This window comes from Odocoileus virginianus, chromosome 4 (assembly GCF_023699985.2).
Source record: "Odocoileus virginianus isolate 20LAN1187 ecotype Illinois chromosome 4, Ovbor_1.2, whole genome shotgun sequence".
Taxonomy (NCBI): Eukaryota; Metazoa; Chordata; class Mammalia; order Artiodactyla; family Cervidae; genus Odocoileus; species Odocoileus virginianus.
In genome coordinates this window covers 73,458-91,907 of record NC_069677.1, presented here as the reverse complement: position 1 = coordinate 91,907, position 18,450 = coordinate 73,458, and the positions used below count along the sequence as shown (strand labels likewise).

Sequence of the window (18,450 nt, the reverse complement as noted above, 5' to 3'; positions counted from 1 at the left end):
GGGACTGAACCTGCGTCTCTTGCATGGCAGGCAGATTCTTTACTGTCTGAGCCACCAGGGAAGCTCTTAAGTTAACCTTTAATTTTAAGTACTTAAAGTCATGAAATTTGGCCTTGGAAGAAAATCACCAGTCTCTCAGACAAAGACTTACAAAATCAACTTTTGTCAATGACCACATATGTCACAAATCTAGATTTTTCACTTGGAATCTCAAATGATTGAATTTATCTTCTATTATTAGAAGTGGAGTTGACGAAAATGATTCCACATTGATCCTGAGCTATCTGATCTTGAACTTTTCCATTTCTTCCTTTATTGTTTCTACTCTATTTAATTCAGATAGTAACCACACAAACAATGTTGAAATTGGAAGTTTCCTTTAGTTGATATGCAAGATGTTATTTAGCTCAAAACTTGAATATTTAGAGAAAACATGTAGCCAATACTAATGATGATCTCATACCATTGATACTTATTCATAGACTGAAGACAGTTGCCTTTCCTTCCTTTGTTGAGGCAGGGTTTCTTATCACTCATTTTCTCCATAACCTCAGATGAATCTCCACTGGCCTAATGACAGGAAGCATTCTCATCTTTTTATGACATGATGTTTGGGAAGACAAATCTAAAATCTCTAACATAAAAGAAGTTTCACAATCACAAATTGTGAAAAGGGGGGGAAATGTATACTTACCATAGGTAGTTTTTACCATGAATTTTCTGACCTTGATTTGATTAAAATCTCAACCTAAATATTTCACCAATATAAATTTCTTTAGAATTTAATTGTTCATTTCACTGAACTTTGAATGAGAAAAGCCCCAATGTGGGACAAAAAGGCTGACACAAAAGGAGTATTTAAGGGCTGAACTGCTTTACGGATTGAAGCATTTGAAACTGAACAGCCAATTTGACAAGAAGCAAAAACCACAGAACAGAGTACCGCCTAGTCTTTGTTTTGTTTTACAAAATATTTGGGCTCTTCTTACTGTCCTCTCCCACCTCCTCTCTCTTTATTTATTTTATAGATGTCATTGAAGTAGATAACCTGATCCAACTGTAAGACTCAGGGGAGGAAGGGAAGCTTTCTACCTGAACATCCCTGATATAAACAGGAAATGAAGACATCACTCACTGTGCTTGAAACTGGGAAATTGTTCTGGGGCTTCTTCCTAATTCCTCATGTAGGCATTTGGAGTATCAGTGGTAAGACAGCGACTTCTTATATATTTCTCAGGGGATGTTGGAAGCAATGTTCTCCCTTGCTGATCTTAGTAGGATATAGTGTTTATGCCTAGTGGATAGTGGTAGATGAAACCAAGTAGTTGGATTTACTCACTGAAGACATGGTAGAGAGAACATAGACCAAATTAGAAAACAGTATTTAAGTCAGAGTTTGGCTGGTTTTCTTAAAAACATATTCTGATGGTAAGAACAGAGAATTGGGCAGATGCTATAAATAGTTCAGTACAAATTTATCACTATACTAGCAAAAGTGTTCTGGATGCCATGCTGATGGTGAATAAATAGCTTCTTCTTTTCAAACTGAGACTAGAGGAGTGTTGGTTAGGTTAGGTGTTGGATAACTGGAATTATACATGACTCCATGGTTACTCTGGAATGGTGGTTTAGTCGCTAAGTCATATCTGACTCTTGCAACCTCATGTACAGTAGCTTGCCAGGCTTCTCTGTCCATGGAGTTCTCTAGACAAGAATACTGGAGTGGGTTGCCGTTTCCTTTTCCAGAGGATCTTCCAGACCAAGGAATCGAACCTGGGTCTCCTGTGTTGCAGGCATGTGGCTAAATAAAATCTCCTTAATTACTTCATGGGGCATGTGCCTTGAGAATACTGAATGACAATGCAGAGAAATATGAGATCAGTGCATTCTGTCGCTGCTTTTATTATATTGAAGGTGAATGGTGTCATGTGATATAGAAAACAGCTTGAATTCTGCATTGATGTTGGGCCACTTTTGCAAAAATTTTATACAAGTGAAAAAGTGATGAGTTCACTTGCTCCTTTACTTTGTCAGAGATGCCTGCATATTGTAAAGAGGGAGGGGCAGTGAAAGACAACAGAAGTTTCTAATTTCCTAGTTTCAAATAGCCTGCCTTATCCCCACAAGCACATACTCTTATAAGTTTCAAATCAGAAAAGAGGGTCACTGAAATCCTTTAACATGTCATCTTCAGTTCTGAAATTGTGCTTTGGAATTTGTCTTCATGATACCAGGATGGCACACAAACAGCTGCAAAATTAAAAAATCCCCTTCTCTTGAGCATTTTTATGTTTGTAAGTATTTGGTATTATGGGGCTTCCCAGGTGTGCAGTGGTAAAGAATCCACCTGCAATGCAGGAGACTCGGGTTCAATCCCTGGGTCAAGAAGATTCCCTGGAGGAAGAAATGGCAACCCACTCCTGTATTCTTGCCTGGAGAATCCCATGGACAGAGGAGCTTGGTGGGCTACAGTCCATGTGGTCACAAAAGAGTTGGACACAACTGAGCACAACAACAACAAATTTGGTATTGTGCTGATGAAATGTTTAGATGGTTGGCTGTATTTTTCACTTTAGTTACAACTGAAGTTAAATATTATTTAACAGAAATCATACCAGTTTGAAGAATGTGCAGTGCTGTATCACACAGGGAGTACAGTTCAATTCTGCTTCTCCTTTCAATGTGTGTTAGAACTGGGTTCATTGACTGGCTCTGCCACTTTCTGTGTGACCTTGGTTCAGTTTCTTATCCTCTCTTATCCTTAGTTTCCTCACTTGTAAAATAGAGATAATAATAATTTACTTAAATTATGGGGCTATTATGAAGACTACAGATACAATAGGTAAAGTGTATAGCATAGTAAACTCACATAATAAAAGCTTGATAAGTGTTGGACACAACTTAGTGACTAAACCACAACATTAATGTTATTTTTGCTAATATTCTTTACACCAAACAACCCACACAATATTCAAATAAATGGTAAACAAGTTTTAACATTATCATTTAAAATAGTTGGGGTTTTGAAGCTAAAAATAGAATGAATAAATGAAGTATATTGTACAATATATTTAGCCCAAAGTATAGTGACTCAAATTATTTAAACAGAAAGCCTTGGACAAAGGAATAGCCAGATAGCTTATATATGTTTTTGGATTGCAGCATTACTTGAATTAAATTAGGGGTATAGGTTTTTGAGGGGTTTCCCAGGTGATGCTAGACTCAATGGACATAAGTTTGAGCAAACTCAGGGAGATAGTGAAGGATAGGGAAGCCTGGCATGCTGCAGTCCATGGGGTCACAAAGAGTAGGACACTACTCAGTGACTGGACAGCAACAATATAGGTTGGTGACATTTGTACTCCTGACAGCTGATGACTCTATTCCTTTAAACCTCATTTATTTTAACCTTTGTATCTTAGGGATTTCCTGTGATTTAGTTACTGAATTCTTTACACAGGCACAAAGTTTCAAAGTCTTTAAGAATAATTTTAAAATAATGTTTCCCTTCCACTTCAAAGCATTGTGAGTTATGTGTATATCTTCCTAGGAATGTGGCTGCATCAATAATAAGGTTGTGAAAAAGGTAATGTTCTCTACAAACTTCCTGTTGAAGGTCCTCCTTTATAATGAAATAATTCTTCCTTGCATTTTGTGTTTCTCAAAAAAAGTTAGGGGGAACTTGTCCCTTTGTATCTGATGTATGATTTCTGTCTGGATGAAAGTAATAGAAGTGTTAGCACATATACACGGACAGATGGGCTGATTATGCTGGCAAGAACAAGGCTCCAAGTGGAGATGCTCTTGTCAGTCACCTGCCCCATCCTCAGTGGGTGACTCCAGCTGAGAGGTCCTGGACCACTTAATGCTCAACTTGTTCAATTTGAGCATCAACCAAGGATTCCAGCATCAAGCAGCCAGGAGCACTGGTTAATGTCTGGCTACTCCATAGACTATACACGTTCTGAGTAAAGGCAGGAAGAAATCTTGAATCCGTATTCCACCTTCCTCCCAGATCATGTTTCTCCAGTATGAGCAGGCCATATCCTTGGGTCAGAGCAGAAACGCTGGGGCAAAAAGTGCTTGGAATCTCTCATTCCTTCATATTCTGGTTTTGTAACACAGTGTCTTTACCAGGCTTATTTATCTGGATATGCTTATTTGTTCCTCTTGAAATACACATGTTTTATGCCAGAAATAGAGCTCAGCCTTCTGCCAAATGCCTGTATACTGTTATCACCAAAGTGCCTGCTGTAGGATATGACTAACTTATATGTAAATGTCTAGGAATACATTCTGCAGCTACAGGATTTCCTGGATTAAGGTTTGAAAAGACTAATTTCTGTGTTGATCACAGCCTTGAATAGACTTTTCTAACACTGAACTCTTTAATTAATTATTACTTCCTCTATCCTACTATAAAAATTTCCTCTATTGTAATATTGAGTCAGTTTATCTTGCTTCTCTGGGACTTTCTGACTTAATTTCCATCATTTGTGAGTTTCACCTTTACTTATATTTTGGAGTAAGTAAATGTTGAAAGAAAAATATTCACAGGCATTTGTAACCAGGTTCAAAAATAAAACCAATCTTTTGCTTTTTTTCTTGGAAAGGCAATGGTAGAGCAGGTAAGATCATTCTAGATTACTCTCCCACCTCTGCCATTTACTGCTTCTGTGATTATAATCTCTCCAGTTCTCTTTCCTCATCTAAACAGTGGGGACAACAGTGAAATTGAACTTATAGGGATGTTGTAAGTAGTAAGTGAATTAATTCTGTAAAACTGTTAAAATAGTGCCTGAAGCTTATTAGCTAAAATTACAGTAAGTGCTATGTAAGTTTACTGATAATGGTTTAGTTTTCTTTTTTTCCCCATTTAGTACCAAACTTTATTAGCTTGATAGTCTCCTTAAAGCAGTATTGGGAGATCATCTCTCATTTGAGGTTTACAAAAAGTTGTCTATAAACAACTCTTTTTTTTTAAATTTTTTTTTCCATTTATTTTTATTAGTTGGAGGCTAATTACTTTACATCATTACAGTAGTTTTTTGTCATACATTGAAATGAATTAGCCATGGATTTACATGTATTCCCCATCCCGGTCCCCCCTCCCACCTCCCTCTCCACCCGATCCCTCTGGGTCTTCCCAGTGCACCAGGCCCGAGCACTTGTCTCATGCACCCAACCTGGGCTGGTGATCTGTTTCACCCTAGATAATATACATGTTTCAATGCTGTTCTCTTGAAACATCCCACCCTCGCCTTCTCCCAGAGTCCACAAGTCTGTTCTATACATCTGAGTCTCTTTTTCTATATAAACAACTCTTTTTACCAAAAAATGTTATTTATTTATTTGGCTGAGCTAGCTCTTAGTTTCAGCTTGTGGGATTTTTTTTCTTTCTAGTTGTGGCTTGTGTGATCTGGAGCTTCCCAGATGGTGGAGTGGTAAACAATCTGCCTGCCAATGCAGGAGATGCAGGTTTGATCCCTGAGTCAGGAAGATCCACCAGAGAAGGAAATGGCAACCTACTCTAGTATTCTTACCTGGGAAATCCCATGGACAGGAGAGAGGAGCTGGTGGGCTACAGTCCACTGGGGTCTCAAAGAGTCAGATACCACTGAACAACTGAGCACACACATGTGGGATCTAGTTTCCTGACCAAGAATTAAACTTGGGACCCCTGCTTTGGGAGGATGGAGTCTTAGTTTCTGGACCATCAGAGAAGTCACTATAAAGAGCTCTTGATATCATTATCTCCTTGGTTATATACTCTGATTTCCATGCTTCTCTATGTACACATAGAGGGGACTGTGTACACATGCAGGGGAATCGTGTTAGTATGCTCAGAATCTAAACATGTACAATATGAGGTTCACATTGAACACAGACAAGGAGAGTGATAGAAGAGCCATCTAGACAGTTATGGAGAAACATTAGGTTTGTCTGGTAGAGCTCTCTAACTTCTTTTCTCATTCCTGATAACCACATTTACCTTGTAAGCCTAACGTGGAACTTGAATATATCACAAACAACCCATTGTTCAGAAGTAGCTATGAGGAGGGCTGGGACATTTAGGTTCTAGCTGGGTGGTGATTATCCCATTTCTTTTCCTTCTGTGAGAAAGAATTGGGAGAATTAATATTGGAGGACAATTGGCAGTTTCTGCCCACATTGAAAATGCTAAGTATCTTCTAGGGCTTTGAAGATGCCAATGAATCTCAGTATAATCTCTAGTAGAATATCTTAGGAAGGTGAGGAAGTATCTAGAAAAGAAGTAGAGATGGACTTTCCTTGTGTCCTTCCAACAGCACAAAATGGAAGGACGGTTACTCTGAACATCATACAGAGCCACTCAAACACTGAAGGCAATATTTAGAAATACTCAAGTTGGTTTCTTTTTTTTTTTCCTCTTGGCAAATATATTTTCTTTTTTTTTTTTTTTTTAACATTTTTTCCATTTATTTTTATTAGTTGGAGGCTAATTACTTTACATCATTACAGTAGTTTTTTGTCATACATTGACATGAATTAGCCATGGATTTACATGTATTCCCCATCCCTATCCCCCCTCCCACCTCCCTCTCGACCCGATCGGACCTGGTGCACTGGGAAGAGCCAAAGGGATCGGGTCAAGTTGGTTTCTTATAAAATGCCAAAGATTCTCTTGAATGCTACTGTTCACAGCTTCTAAGGTCACTGTGAGCAAGGTGGAAGGCCTAGCATCTCTGAAGGACTGGCCCACCTATGCCAGAGTCTTCCCTGCCCAGAACTATCCTCTAAATTGTCAACAAGAATCATTTTTCTGTAGGGTCTATTGAACTGGCTAGACACTTTTGCTGTTCCAGAGAGGAGATTACACACTGGCTAACATACTCTCCACCAGATACTCATCCTCATCATATAGGACAGGCTGAACTCTGCAGGACTGGAGTGAATCCTCTGGCCTGGGGAGACAAAGACGTGACCAGTAGGGCAGAGTCACAGGGGGGTCATTTGTCACTTGGTGGAAATGTAATGAAGAAGTACTCAGAGAAAGCATGAGAAAGCACCCAGAACAAAGTTTTTTTTTTTTTCTTCCTTGTTTTGACCAAGACTGGCCTTCTTCATCAGTATAATTCTGAAGAATTTCATGTCTCATATAGACGGTAAAGAATCTGCCTGCAATACAGGAGACCTGGGTTTGATCCCTGGGTTGGGAAGATCCCCTGAAGAAGGAAATGGCTACCCACTCCAGTATTCTTGCCTGGAGAATTCCATGGACAGGGGTAGCCTGGCAAGCTACAGTCCGTGGGGTCACAAAGAGTCAGACATGACTGAGTTACTAACATACACATAAAAGGACATTTTTCTATGGAATAGAACCCTTTTTCTATCTCTATATTATTTATTTGGCTGGTGAATATACAGATCACTGTTGATTCCCAAAAGCAGTTGGAAGTGAATGTTCAGAGCAGAGGTACTTGGGACAGGCATTGTGGGTTTCCAAGGCCTTGTGCCCTTGGACAATTACTGAACTGCTATATCACTTCCCTAAATTCATCCTATCCAAAAAATAGTAATGCCTGACATTTATTATTATGCATTGTGAACCAGCCACAATGCCAACAACCCTTGTGTGCATTCCCATGTGCTTTCACAACTACTCTTCTAGATAAGAGCTTGTACCTTGGAGTAAGCCAGGCCTGGGTTCAAGTCCCAGTCCTGGCTCTGACTCCTGCCAGCCAGGGATCTTAAGTAAGTGATTTAACTTCTCTATACTTAGTTTCTTTTACTTAAGATAAAGATAATAATAACTACCGTATAAAATTGCTTTGAGAATCAAAAGAAGCTATGTATGGTACATAATAAGAACACAAAAATATTAGTCATATCCCTGTTTTCCTTCTGTTGGGAGGACCTAGGATGGGCTCATAGTACTTTGATAATGTGAAATATGATGCAATTGTGGGCAAGTGGCAATGAAGATGAAGCAGTGATTCTGAAGGTTGATTTTCCAAATGTGACAAACTATCTGACCTGATGATCACTGAAGTTCTTTGCTTGTCCTATTCTTTAACATCTCAGGGAAAGGAAATGGCACAGGTACTTTGAATACTTTGCTGTTTGACAAAGCTGTGGCAAATACTAGAATGACTGTATCAAGTCAAAAAAATGTCAGAATTATGGCAAACTAGATAAAACCAAGAGCTATATGGCTTAAAATCTTAGATTGCTTGATACTACTGAATTAAAGAGATAGTCTTCAAACTATTCTCCAAAGTAATCACATCACATTATGAGAAATTCTGGCCCTAGAAGAAATTGCTTCAAAATGTGCTTTATAACACTTCATGGCAAATAGATGGGGAAACAGTGGAAACAGTGGCTGACTTTATTTTTCCGGGCTCCAAAGTCACTGCAGATGGTGACTGCAGCCATAAAATTATAAGACGCTTACTCCTTGGGAGGAAAGTTTATCACCAACCTAGATAGCATATTAAAAAGCAGAGACATTATGTTGTCCACAAAGGTCCATCTAGTCAAGGCTATGGTTTTTCCAGTGGCCATGTGTGGATGTGAGAGTTGGACTATAAAGAAAGATGAGTGCCGAAGAACTGATGCTTTTGAACTGTGGTGTTGGTGAAGACTCTTGAGAGTCTCTTGGACTGCAAGGAGATTCAACCAGTCCATCCTAAAGGAGATCAGTCCTGGGTGTTCATTGGAAGGACTGATGTTTGGCCACCTGATGCGAAGAGCTGACTAATTTGAAAAAACCCTGATGCTGGGAAAGATTGAGGGCAGGAGGAGAAGGGGATGACAGAGGATAACATGGTTGGGTGGCATCACCGACTCGATGGACATGGGTTTGGGTGGACTCTGGGAGTTGGTGATACACAGGGAGGCACAGCGTGCTGTGATTCATGGGGTCGCAAAGAGTCAGACACGACTGAGCAACTGAAATGAACTGTGCTCTATAAAAAGCACATGAAAGAAAACTTAAGTTGTCACATACCATTTTAAGAAGATTTTAAGAAGAATATAAGAATAGAAAATGCATGTGAAAATTCTCTCTATTCATTTCATGGTCTTTGTTTTTTAAGTAAAGGGAATAAATATGAATTCATACCATATGTATTCTTGGTGTGAAGTTCATTCTTTCCAGTTCCAGTTTTGCTAAAGGAATTTTACATCTTATAAGTTTGTGTGTGACTATGTGTGGTGTATTTGTGTTTAGACAAGGATGGATTGCCAATCCCTAAGGCAGTATCAGACAATATACACAGAAAAGGGAAAAAATCTTGAAATATTTTTCCATACTACTCTCTCTGTGACCTCTATTATATTATATCTTATTTGTCAGGTAAAAATGTGTGAATCTTTCATCTCACCATAGGGACTAAGATCAGCAAATCTTCATTGCATCCCTGAAATCAAGCCGCAGGATTTTCCTTTAACAAAGATCATTCTTTAAAATAGAGTTTCTGATTTTAACAATGGATGTGTGCATCACCCTTATTCAAATTTCCCCAGATATTAACAGCACTTCTAGAAATATCTGACTTGTGGTATGGGTTTGTTTACCACAGAGTTATAATAGTAAGTTTAATCAACACTATATAATACAACATTAAATTAGTGGTTTCTGCATGCAATGGAATTCCCCTACCCTCATCGCAAGTCACCACATTTCTGATTTTGTGAGCCAGCTTGCAATGGGAAGTAGGTCATGTGGGCTTCCTGATGCTGTGCATGAGATTCCTTAAGGCTGTCTGGGTGGATGTCCTCCCAGGATCTTTGATGTATGATTACATGGCAGCTGTTGCTAGGTGTGGATTGGCCTTGCCTATGCCCTAAGTCCTGGGGGAGGAAATGGCAACCCACTCCAGTATTCTTGCCTGGGAAATCTCATGGACAGAGGAGCCTGGTGGGCTGCAGTCCATGGGGTTGCAAAAGAGTTGGACTTAACCACTAAACAACAACAACATGCTCAAGTCACTGTGTCATGGGACCCCCTAAACCACACCAGTTTGCAAGGGAGAAGCACCTGTTTCCCTTCCTTGTTAGTATCCATCTCTCCACTCTACCCCTCTGCACTCTAGAGCAAGGAAGATCATACTACCAGCATTCTCTGAAGGCCTGTTTCTTCCTGTGTCTGAAGACTAATCTTCTTCTGAGGACTCCCCATCACATATCTAAAGTTTTTATTAGTTGTTTGTCTACTGTAGTATCTTCTGATAGAAGCTAAAATCCTGGTTCATGTAGGGGAAAATTATTGGCATATTATACTTGTCATGGGCTTCCCGGGTGGTGCTAGTAGTAAAGAACCTGCTTGCCAATGCAGGAGACATAAGAGACTTGAGTTTGATCCCTGAGTTGAGAAGATCCTGTGGAGAAGGGCATGGCAACCCACTTCAGTATTCTTGGCTGAAGAATCCCATGGACAGAGGAGCCTGGCCAGCTATAGTCCATAGAGTCGCAAAGAGTCAGACATGACTGAAGTGACTTAGCATGCACACATACTTGTCACAGTCATTTTGGTTTTTAAAAAATTATTTATGTACATATTTATGGTCAACTCTAACACAATCTTGCATCAAATTAAGGCACTCAGGCTTCATTACTGTAATTTTACTGTCATTAATTTATTTCAGTGAATGCAATTATTTTGATCTTTCCATAGATGCAAGAATTTTTCAATAGAGAGGTTAAAATCTGTTGGAGTTTTCCTCATGGCAATAGTTATAATCAAGGTATATCATCTTTAAAAATAAGAAATAATTGTATTTCATTTAAGATTAATAACCATAAGCCTCCTTTTTTCTTAGTTGTTATTGAGATTTACAAATTACTTACTCTCTTCAGCTCTTTATGGTATTTACACCTGTGGCTAGGTTTGCTCAGCTGGAAGATATTGGGCCATGCAGTTTTTTATGGTTGGCATGCCTTTTTCTGATTGGTTGATCTAGGTATCTGGATGACCATGGAGTGTCACTTCTTGAATACTTTGAGTATCACCCAAATGGACATAAATCAGGCCTCTCTACACTACATACTTATAAGATCTAGTTTTTCTTTAGTGCTTAAGTTATAACCACTAAAGGGTATGTTGAGGTGCATATATCCTTCACCCTGACGTTTTGAGTCCACATCCCAAAGGACTCAGGGCTTCCCTGATAGCTCAGATGGTAAAGAATCTGTCTGCAACATAGGAGACCTGGGTTTGATCCCTGGTTTGGGAAGATCACCTGGAGAAAGGAATGGCACCCCACTCCAGTATTCTTGCCTGAAGAATTCCATGGACAGAGGAGCCTGGTGGGCTATAGTCCATGAGGCTGCAGAATTGGACATGACTGAGGGACTAAGCACACACACTCTAAGGACTCAGCTGTGTCAGTTCTGTGTCCTTAGTGCACAGACAGCATAGGAGTTGTGAGCAGAGGATTTTTCTCTTCATGAAGCTCTCTCTATTCAGTCTCAGGGTACATCATGCTTCTCACTTTCATACTTTTTCTAAGGCCATCTCCTTTTGCTATCCCTGGGAAACAGAAGGTCTCCTTTTGCTATCCCTGGGAAGATGGGAACATCAGAAGACAAAAGCATAAACACATATTTAACTATAATACAGTAATGCATGTCACACAAAATAGCATGGGGCATTTGGTGTGGCATCAAGTGGATGTGGGTTGCTAGAGGGTGTTGTGGAAGGGAGATGAATAAGTTTTCATAAAGAAGCAGGGGATAAATGCCATTTGATGAAGGCTGGACATTTTCCAGTAGGCACTGAAGACTCTCTATAGGGTTTCAGGCAAAAAAAATTATGCAATTGACTTTTAATTTTAAGAATATAAACTGTGACAGTAATGTGGAGAATGAATTTGGTTGAGGGAGAGGAAAAAGGTCAAGTCTGGAATGCAGAAGACTAGTTGTTAAGCTGTGACAATAATCCTCATGAAGTAAAATGACACCCAAATTAAGGCAGTGGCATGAAAACAAATTCAAAAGATATTCTGGATGCTGAATTAACTTAACTTGGTGGCTGATAGAATGGAGCAGGAGACAAGGGTGGCACCCAGGCTCTAGCCATGTGATTAAGTAGACAGTGATATTATACTGCAATAATGGAAAGAGCATCAGAACTGCCCTGGGGTGAGATTTGGAGGCAGAGAAGATTCAACCTCCTCCTGAAATTTTCTCTAATAATCCAAACAGAAAAGCTTTCTCCCTTTAAGAGATCTGAAAACTCTGAGATTATATCTTGTCAAGATTTAAAGAAAAAAAAATCATATTGGAAAACTGAAGAGCCAAGTGAGGCTCTTTCTGTATCCCCTTAGCACTAGAAACTGTCCCATTACTAAATAATCATAAACAGTGGGATGTCCACACTTCTGGGATGTGGGCAATAAGTGGGTACATTGTCTGTATAGAGTTTTAAAACAAACAACAAAAGTCAGTCTACTTTTAATGACCATGTGCCAACAATTCTGAACAATATCAGTGATAAAATGTTTCCCCCACACCCAAATATTTTGGTCTAAGTTCTAAATAATTACTATGGTTACTCCTGAGTTTTAATAATATGTATGTAAGTTTCAAATGAGTACATTTTTCAGTGCTTTCCCTTTGATAAACATTACATCTACATGAAAGTTAACTTAGAGAACATCCCTGTTAGACAATTGGCCCTGCACACATACAAATTCAGCTACATATGGGCTTCCATGGTGGCTCAGTAGTAAAGACTCCATCTGCAATTCAGAAGGTGCAGGAGCTGTGGGGTTTGATCTCTGGGTTGGAAAGATCCCTTAGAGCAGGGCATAGCAACCTACTCCAGTATTCTTGCCTGGAGTAACCCATGAACAGAGGAGCCTGGTGGGCTACAGTCCATGGAGCCACAAAGAGTCGGACATGACTGAATTGACGTAGCATGCACACAGGCAAGTTCACTTCAAGAGTAAATTCATAACATTCAGAATTACTTGAGCTTGCTTTAAGTATAGTTTGTGTCTCAAACCTCTGTGGTACTACATATTTCTGCATTTAAACAGTAGATTTTAAATAAGCAATAATATCATTAGTGATTAGAGAGACAAGGAAACACAATGTAAGTTTCATTGCTTTTGTCCCATGAAAATATTTTGAATATTTGTTTAAAATTCAAAGCAGTGAAACAGAACACAGACTGTGAGGTACAATATTTTTTCATGCATGAATTAAAGTTTATATCTGAAATGTTTTATTGATTGATATCTTTATAATTGAAATGCTTTATTGATTAATAGCTATATAATTGTAGCTTTATATTTTATAATCTTTATTTTTTGCTTGTTCAATAAGTTTATTATTGTCTTATCTGAAAAATCTTCATAGAAAATTGTGGTTTGGTTTAACTCTCAGCAGCTTGTTCCTGAGCTCTAAGGAAGTTTGCCTTCTTCTGAGCTACCTGATCTTCCTTCTGGGCAAGTGACATTTTGGGACGGTTCCACCTCTTCTTTTTAACAAATTCTTTCTTAGGCTTCTTCTCATACACTGGATTCTCTCGTATTACAGCATGAGCTTTCTTATATATCTCCTCCATCATGTCTGGAGTTATGTTGTTCTTTATGTACTGAGAGAATTGTTTCTTGTAAGCATCTTCATCTTTTTCAATCAGGTAACACATGTAATCTGCAACGTTCTGTCCCACGATGTGCTTTCGGTGTACCTCAGCACTGAATTCTATGCTTTCTGAATCACAACCAGGGAACCATTTGGTACTGTGAGGGATAGACAAGCCTCCATCGACAGCTCCCTTTAGGACCCCAAAAACTTTATTCCCGGTAGTAGTTCTGGCAAGTCCTGCATCCAGGTAACAGGTGAAGGCACCAGGTTGACCATCAATACTTTCCACATTGTATTCATCTCCAGTCACTTCGACTTGGCTTTCATAAATTTTATCCATACCAAACCTATTAAGAAGCCTGTGGGCCAGGAGCAGGCCACAAAATATGCTGCAACATAATTTGTCAGGCCAACCTTCACACCACATTTTGGGAGTTCGTGAGCATATGCTGCACAAACTATCATAACTCCTCCTATACGGGCATAAGCAATCTGACAAATGATATCTCTGTTCGTTACATGAACAATCATTCTGTATTTAGGTATGTTGTACTTATTTTTATCTTGGATTACCAATCATTTCTGAGCATAGTAGTCAGTTTTGCCCTCTCGCCTTCTTCTGAATTTCACTTGGTATCTCTTGAAGTAGGCCTTGTTCTTGACAACTTTAACAAACCCCATCCTGTGGAACAGAACCCCAATTCCACAGCTTGCCACAGAGCTGCAGAACCAGCATGGCTCCGTGGGGGGGGGGGGGGGGGGTAGGGAAGCTATTTCATAATCTTTAAAGTGTTGCTTTAAAATTAAAGAATGAATCGAAAAAATAAAACTTTATGATAGTGGTAGTGGTACAATGTAATTGTTTATATTTTTATAGAGCTTTAGTTTTAATTACTGGAAAATTACTTATATGAACTACAATATAAGGCTGTAACTAAAGGATCCAAGTTCACACTGTTTAGATACATATAAAAGTATTAAATAAACACTTATGCACTATTCCTTTTTCTGCATTCTATTTTATTTTTCAAATATTTTAAAACTTTCATTGTTTTTTATTTTTTTAATAAATTTTTTGGCCATGTGGTATGTGGGATCTTAGTTCCCCCACTGGGGATCAAACTTGTGCCCCCTGCATTGGAAGTACGGAGTCTTAACCCCTGGACTGCCAGGGAAGTCCCTGCATTACTTTATATATGAAGTTTAATGGGAAAAAAAGTCAGTTTCTTTTCTGGCCATTTTACTGTCTGTTTCATTTCATGATTATTTCTGAATATAGAAAAAAAAAAGGTTGTTAAAAATGATGCACTCTGGGCATCAATTATGCTAGGTATACCCTAGCCATGGATTATATATTCTGTAATAATACAGTAGCAGTTTTCATGAGAATTTTTAAAAGGAGAGTCTTCCTAAACCTATAGTGACTTAAAAGGGGATACTTCATCATTGTATGAGAGCCTGGAGATAGTAGAGGTTTCCTCATTCACTGCATGCATTTATTTTAATTATTTTTAGCATTGAAAATTTCCCACCCATTAGATATAAATATTTGAGGAAACAGTGGAAACAACAATAACTAATGTTGGCTGATAAAACCAGCCAAAAGCAACTGTGATCTTCATTCTTTTTCAGATGTTTGACAAGACAAACCCCTTGGGAACAGCTTTGGTTATCCTGAGTGTCATAAAATGATTATGTGCTGTGTTGTGCTTAGTTGCTCAGTCGTATCCAACTCTTTGTGACCCCATGGACTGTAGCCCACCAGGCTTCTCTGTCCATGGTGTTCCTCCAGGCAAGAATCCTGGAGTGGGTTGCCATGCCCTTCTCCAGAAGATCTTTCCAACCCAGGGATAGAACCCAGGTGTCCTGCATTGCCAGCAGATTCTTTACTGTCTGAGCCACTGGGGAAGCCCATAAAATGGTTATACATATTAATAGTTCAGAAAAAGTAGCAAAAAAGTGTCAAATGCTTGTCAGATGGAAAATTAGAATTGTATCACTTATGTGCATTATTCCTGACTGCAAACATCCATTTTAGTTTCAGGCAGATAGACAGTGTTAATGTCTTCTTTGTACAAAGAGGGAATACCCTTGATGACTTTTAATGCCTGTTCACGAGTCACTGCCCATTCTTTCCTCCATTCAAGAAAAATTCCTATGCTACTCAGTGTGACAGCCAATGGTCTTCATCCTTCTGATAATGTACAAGGACCACAGTGATGTTTCTATTATCCCATTGCAGGCCATTGATGTGGTTTGGGCTAACAGCTAGTTCATCTCCACTCCTAATCCACTTTATTCACTCCTCCCAAGCCCATAGTCATGGAATCCTGGAACTAGTCAGGATGTCCAAAGTGCTACTAGGATTGAGTGATAGCCCAGTAGCTAAATGGAAGGGTGATTATTGTTGCTGTTTAGTCTCCAAGTTGTGTCTCTTTGCAACCATGGACTGTAGCCCTCCAGGCTCCTCTGTCCATGGGATTTCCCAGGCAAGAATACTGGAATGGGTTGCCATTTCCTTCTCCAGGGGATTTTCCTGATCCAGGGGTCAAAGTCTAGGCTGCAGCTTGCTAGGTAGATTCTTTACCACCAAGTCATCTGGGAGGCCCAAATGGAAAGGTAACATTGTAATAGAATGAGAGACCTAGATGTCTTAGAGACTTAGCATCAGTAACACACTGAGGGTAGTGAAGTTGAATATATGTGTGAAGGAGAGGTTGACTTCCTATTTTTTGTTGTTGTACAATTTTTTCATCTGCTTTATTTATTTATTTATTTTGCCATAGTATGTGGCATTTCGGGTCCTAGTTCTCTGACCAGGGATTGAACCCCTGCACTCTGCAGTGGAAGCATGCACTCTTTAACCACTGGACCAGAGGAGTCCCCTTTCATCTTATTTTTTAAAGAATTGAGGGCTGGTGAGACTGGGTGGCTATCAACATCACACAATCTGTTAGCATTTGAACAACCATGTTCAATTGAATATTCTCATTTTTAGCTATTTATATGAACTTTATAAATATTCCAAAAGAATCAGGCGCTGTGTTTTCTCATGATAGATAAACAACATTTAAACTTCTCCCCCCAAATCCCAGTGCTTATTCCATTTACTCTGAAACAACTAGTGATCTGCATATCAGTATTTTCAGAAAACCATTATCCAAGAGTGTATCAGTTCCCTGAATCTTCCATGAGATACCTGGATAGTATACCTTTTCCCCTTCAACTTCCCCAGACTTAAAATACCTCCCCTGTCCCATTCACTGCTCTGATATCAAAAAGCTATTCACTCACTAAGGTTCATCTCAAATATAAGCTTTCCAGTCAGCTTTGCCCCTATAGTCACAGTTGAAATTAATCCTCTGCACACCCAAGCAAGGCCTGCACCTTTTTATAGTGTTATTTCATTCTCCTGTCTGTCAAGTCTATTTTCCATTAGAAGGCAATCCACTTCAAGGGAGGTACCTTGTCTTATTTGTTCCTATACCCCCTAATAACTAGCATACAATATCCCTCTGAGCCTTCCTTTCAGTTCAATTCAACTTGAAGAAGAGTGTTAGTTAGTAAATTTATTCCAGAAAAGTGGCATTGATTATTAATCTTACCTCACCAATTAAATGACACATTCTTTGAGATTAAAAAACTCTTTACCTATAACTATATTGTTTTTCATGACGCTGGCACAGAGTTGCAGGCTTCATAGACAGTGATCAACTTATCCAAGAAAATGAAAACAGAAATTAGAAGGCTGAAGTAGTTTATTAACTTCAGGGAGGGGAATGTTCTGGGAAGACGGGTTTCACTTGACCTTTCTGCTTTTGGCCTCTTCCCTTTTTTTGTTGCAGTTCCAACCAGGCATTATGTTTTAAAACACTTTCTTAGGTGAATTATTTTACCCTTTCTCCTCAATTTTTTGATAACCTCATAACTTGACTTTGAGTTTGCCTAATTTTTTCTGAATTTTTGGAAACCAGAAGTATTTAAGTGAATTTTTCTGTGGTCTCAGAGCAATTGTAAATATCTAAATATTCAAGGTTTTCTAAATGTTCTCTGCAGGCCACTTGTCTCAATCTGATTCTTAAAAACCCAAACAGTTTACAATTAACTTTGAGCAGTATTTCATGAGATGTAAACATAAATTACAGTGAGAGATTTATTAAGTGATAGGAAATAGCTAAAAATGAGAATATTTATGCTGGCCAGGATATAGAAATAAAGTGGAACATTATGCTAGGTAAAGTGGTATGTGGAATGCAGGACCAAAATTTGTCCCTCAGTTCAACACCTGAGTAATCCTCAACCTTCTTTATCTTTAAAAAAGAGTTTTGATTATAATCTCAATTATGCTTATACTACTGTAACCTATGGTACTATGAATCTCTTAAAGTCTGTAAATCTAATAATTTTCAATCACTGAAGGAAATTAATAAAGAGGATGGATGGAATATGTTGCTGAAGTACAAGTCACTTAGTCGTATCTGACTCTTTGCAACCCCATGAACCATACAGTCCATGGAGTTCTCAAGGGCCAGAATACTGGAGTGGGTAGCTGTCCCCTTCTCTAGGGGATCTTCCCAACCCCGGATCGAACGCAGGTCTCCTGCATTGAAGGTAGATTCTTTACCAGCTGAGCCACAAGCTGAGGAAGTGTACAAAATGGGGAAAGACAGCCAAAAAAGAATTATAAGGATGTAGGAAAAGGAACTCAGAGAGAAAATACTCTTAAGAATTTACTGGGAAAAAAAATAAGATAAAAAGATATGAATCACTACATAGTGCTTAGGCATCTTGGCCTCTTTTAGTTATTTTGTTTCAACACCATACTGTGTTGGACCCATAGTAGAATATTTCATGATTTATATGCACACATGA

At 38.8% G+C, this 18,450-nt stretch overlaps 1 protein-coding gene and 1 pseudogene across 1 annotated transcript in view; one reads left to right on the top strand and one right to left on the bottom strand.

Annotated features, from left to right (window-relative positions):
* Window positions 1-1,047: 1,047 nt before the first annotated feature.
* Window positions 1,048-18,450, top strand: part of BTLA (B and T lymphocyte associated) — a 36,207-nt gene continuing 18,804 nt past the window's right edge. The window contains 1 exon segment of the mRNA XM_070465913.1: window positions 1,048-1,214. Coding sequence (XP_070322014.1) covers window positions 1,119-1,214 — 96 coding nt within the window. The 5' untranslated portion in view covers window positions 1,048-1,118.
* On the bottom strand, window positions 13,364-14,302 carry LOC110135714 (large ribosomal subunit protein uL18 pseudogene; annotated as a pseudogene).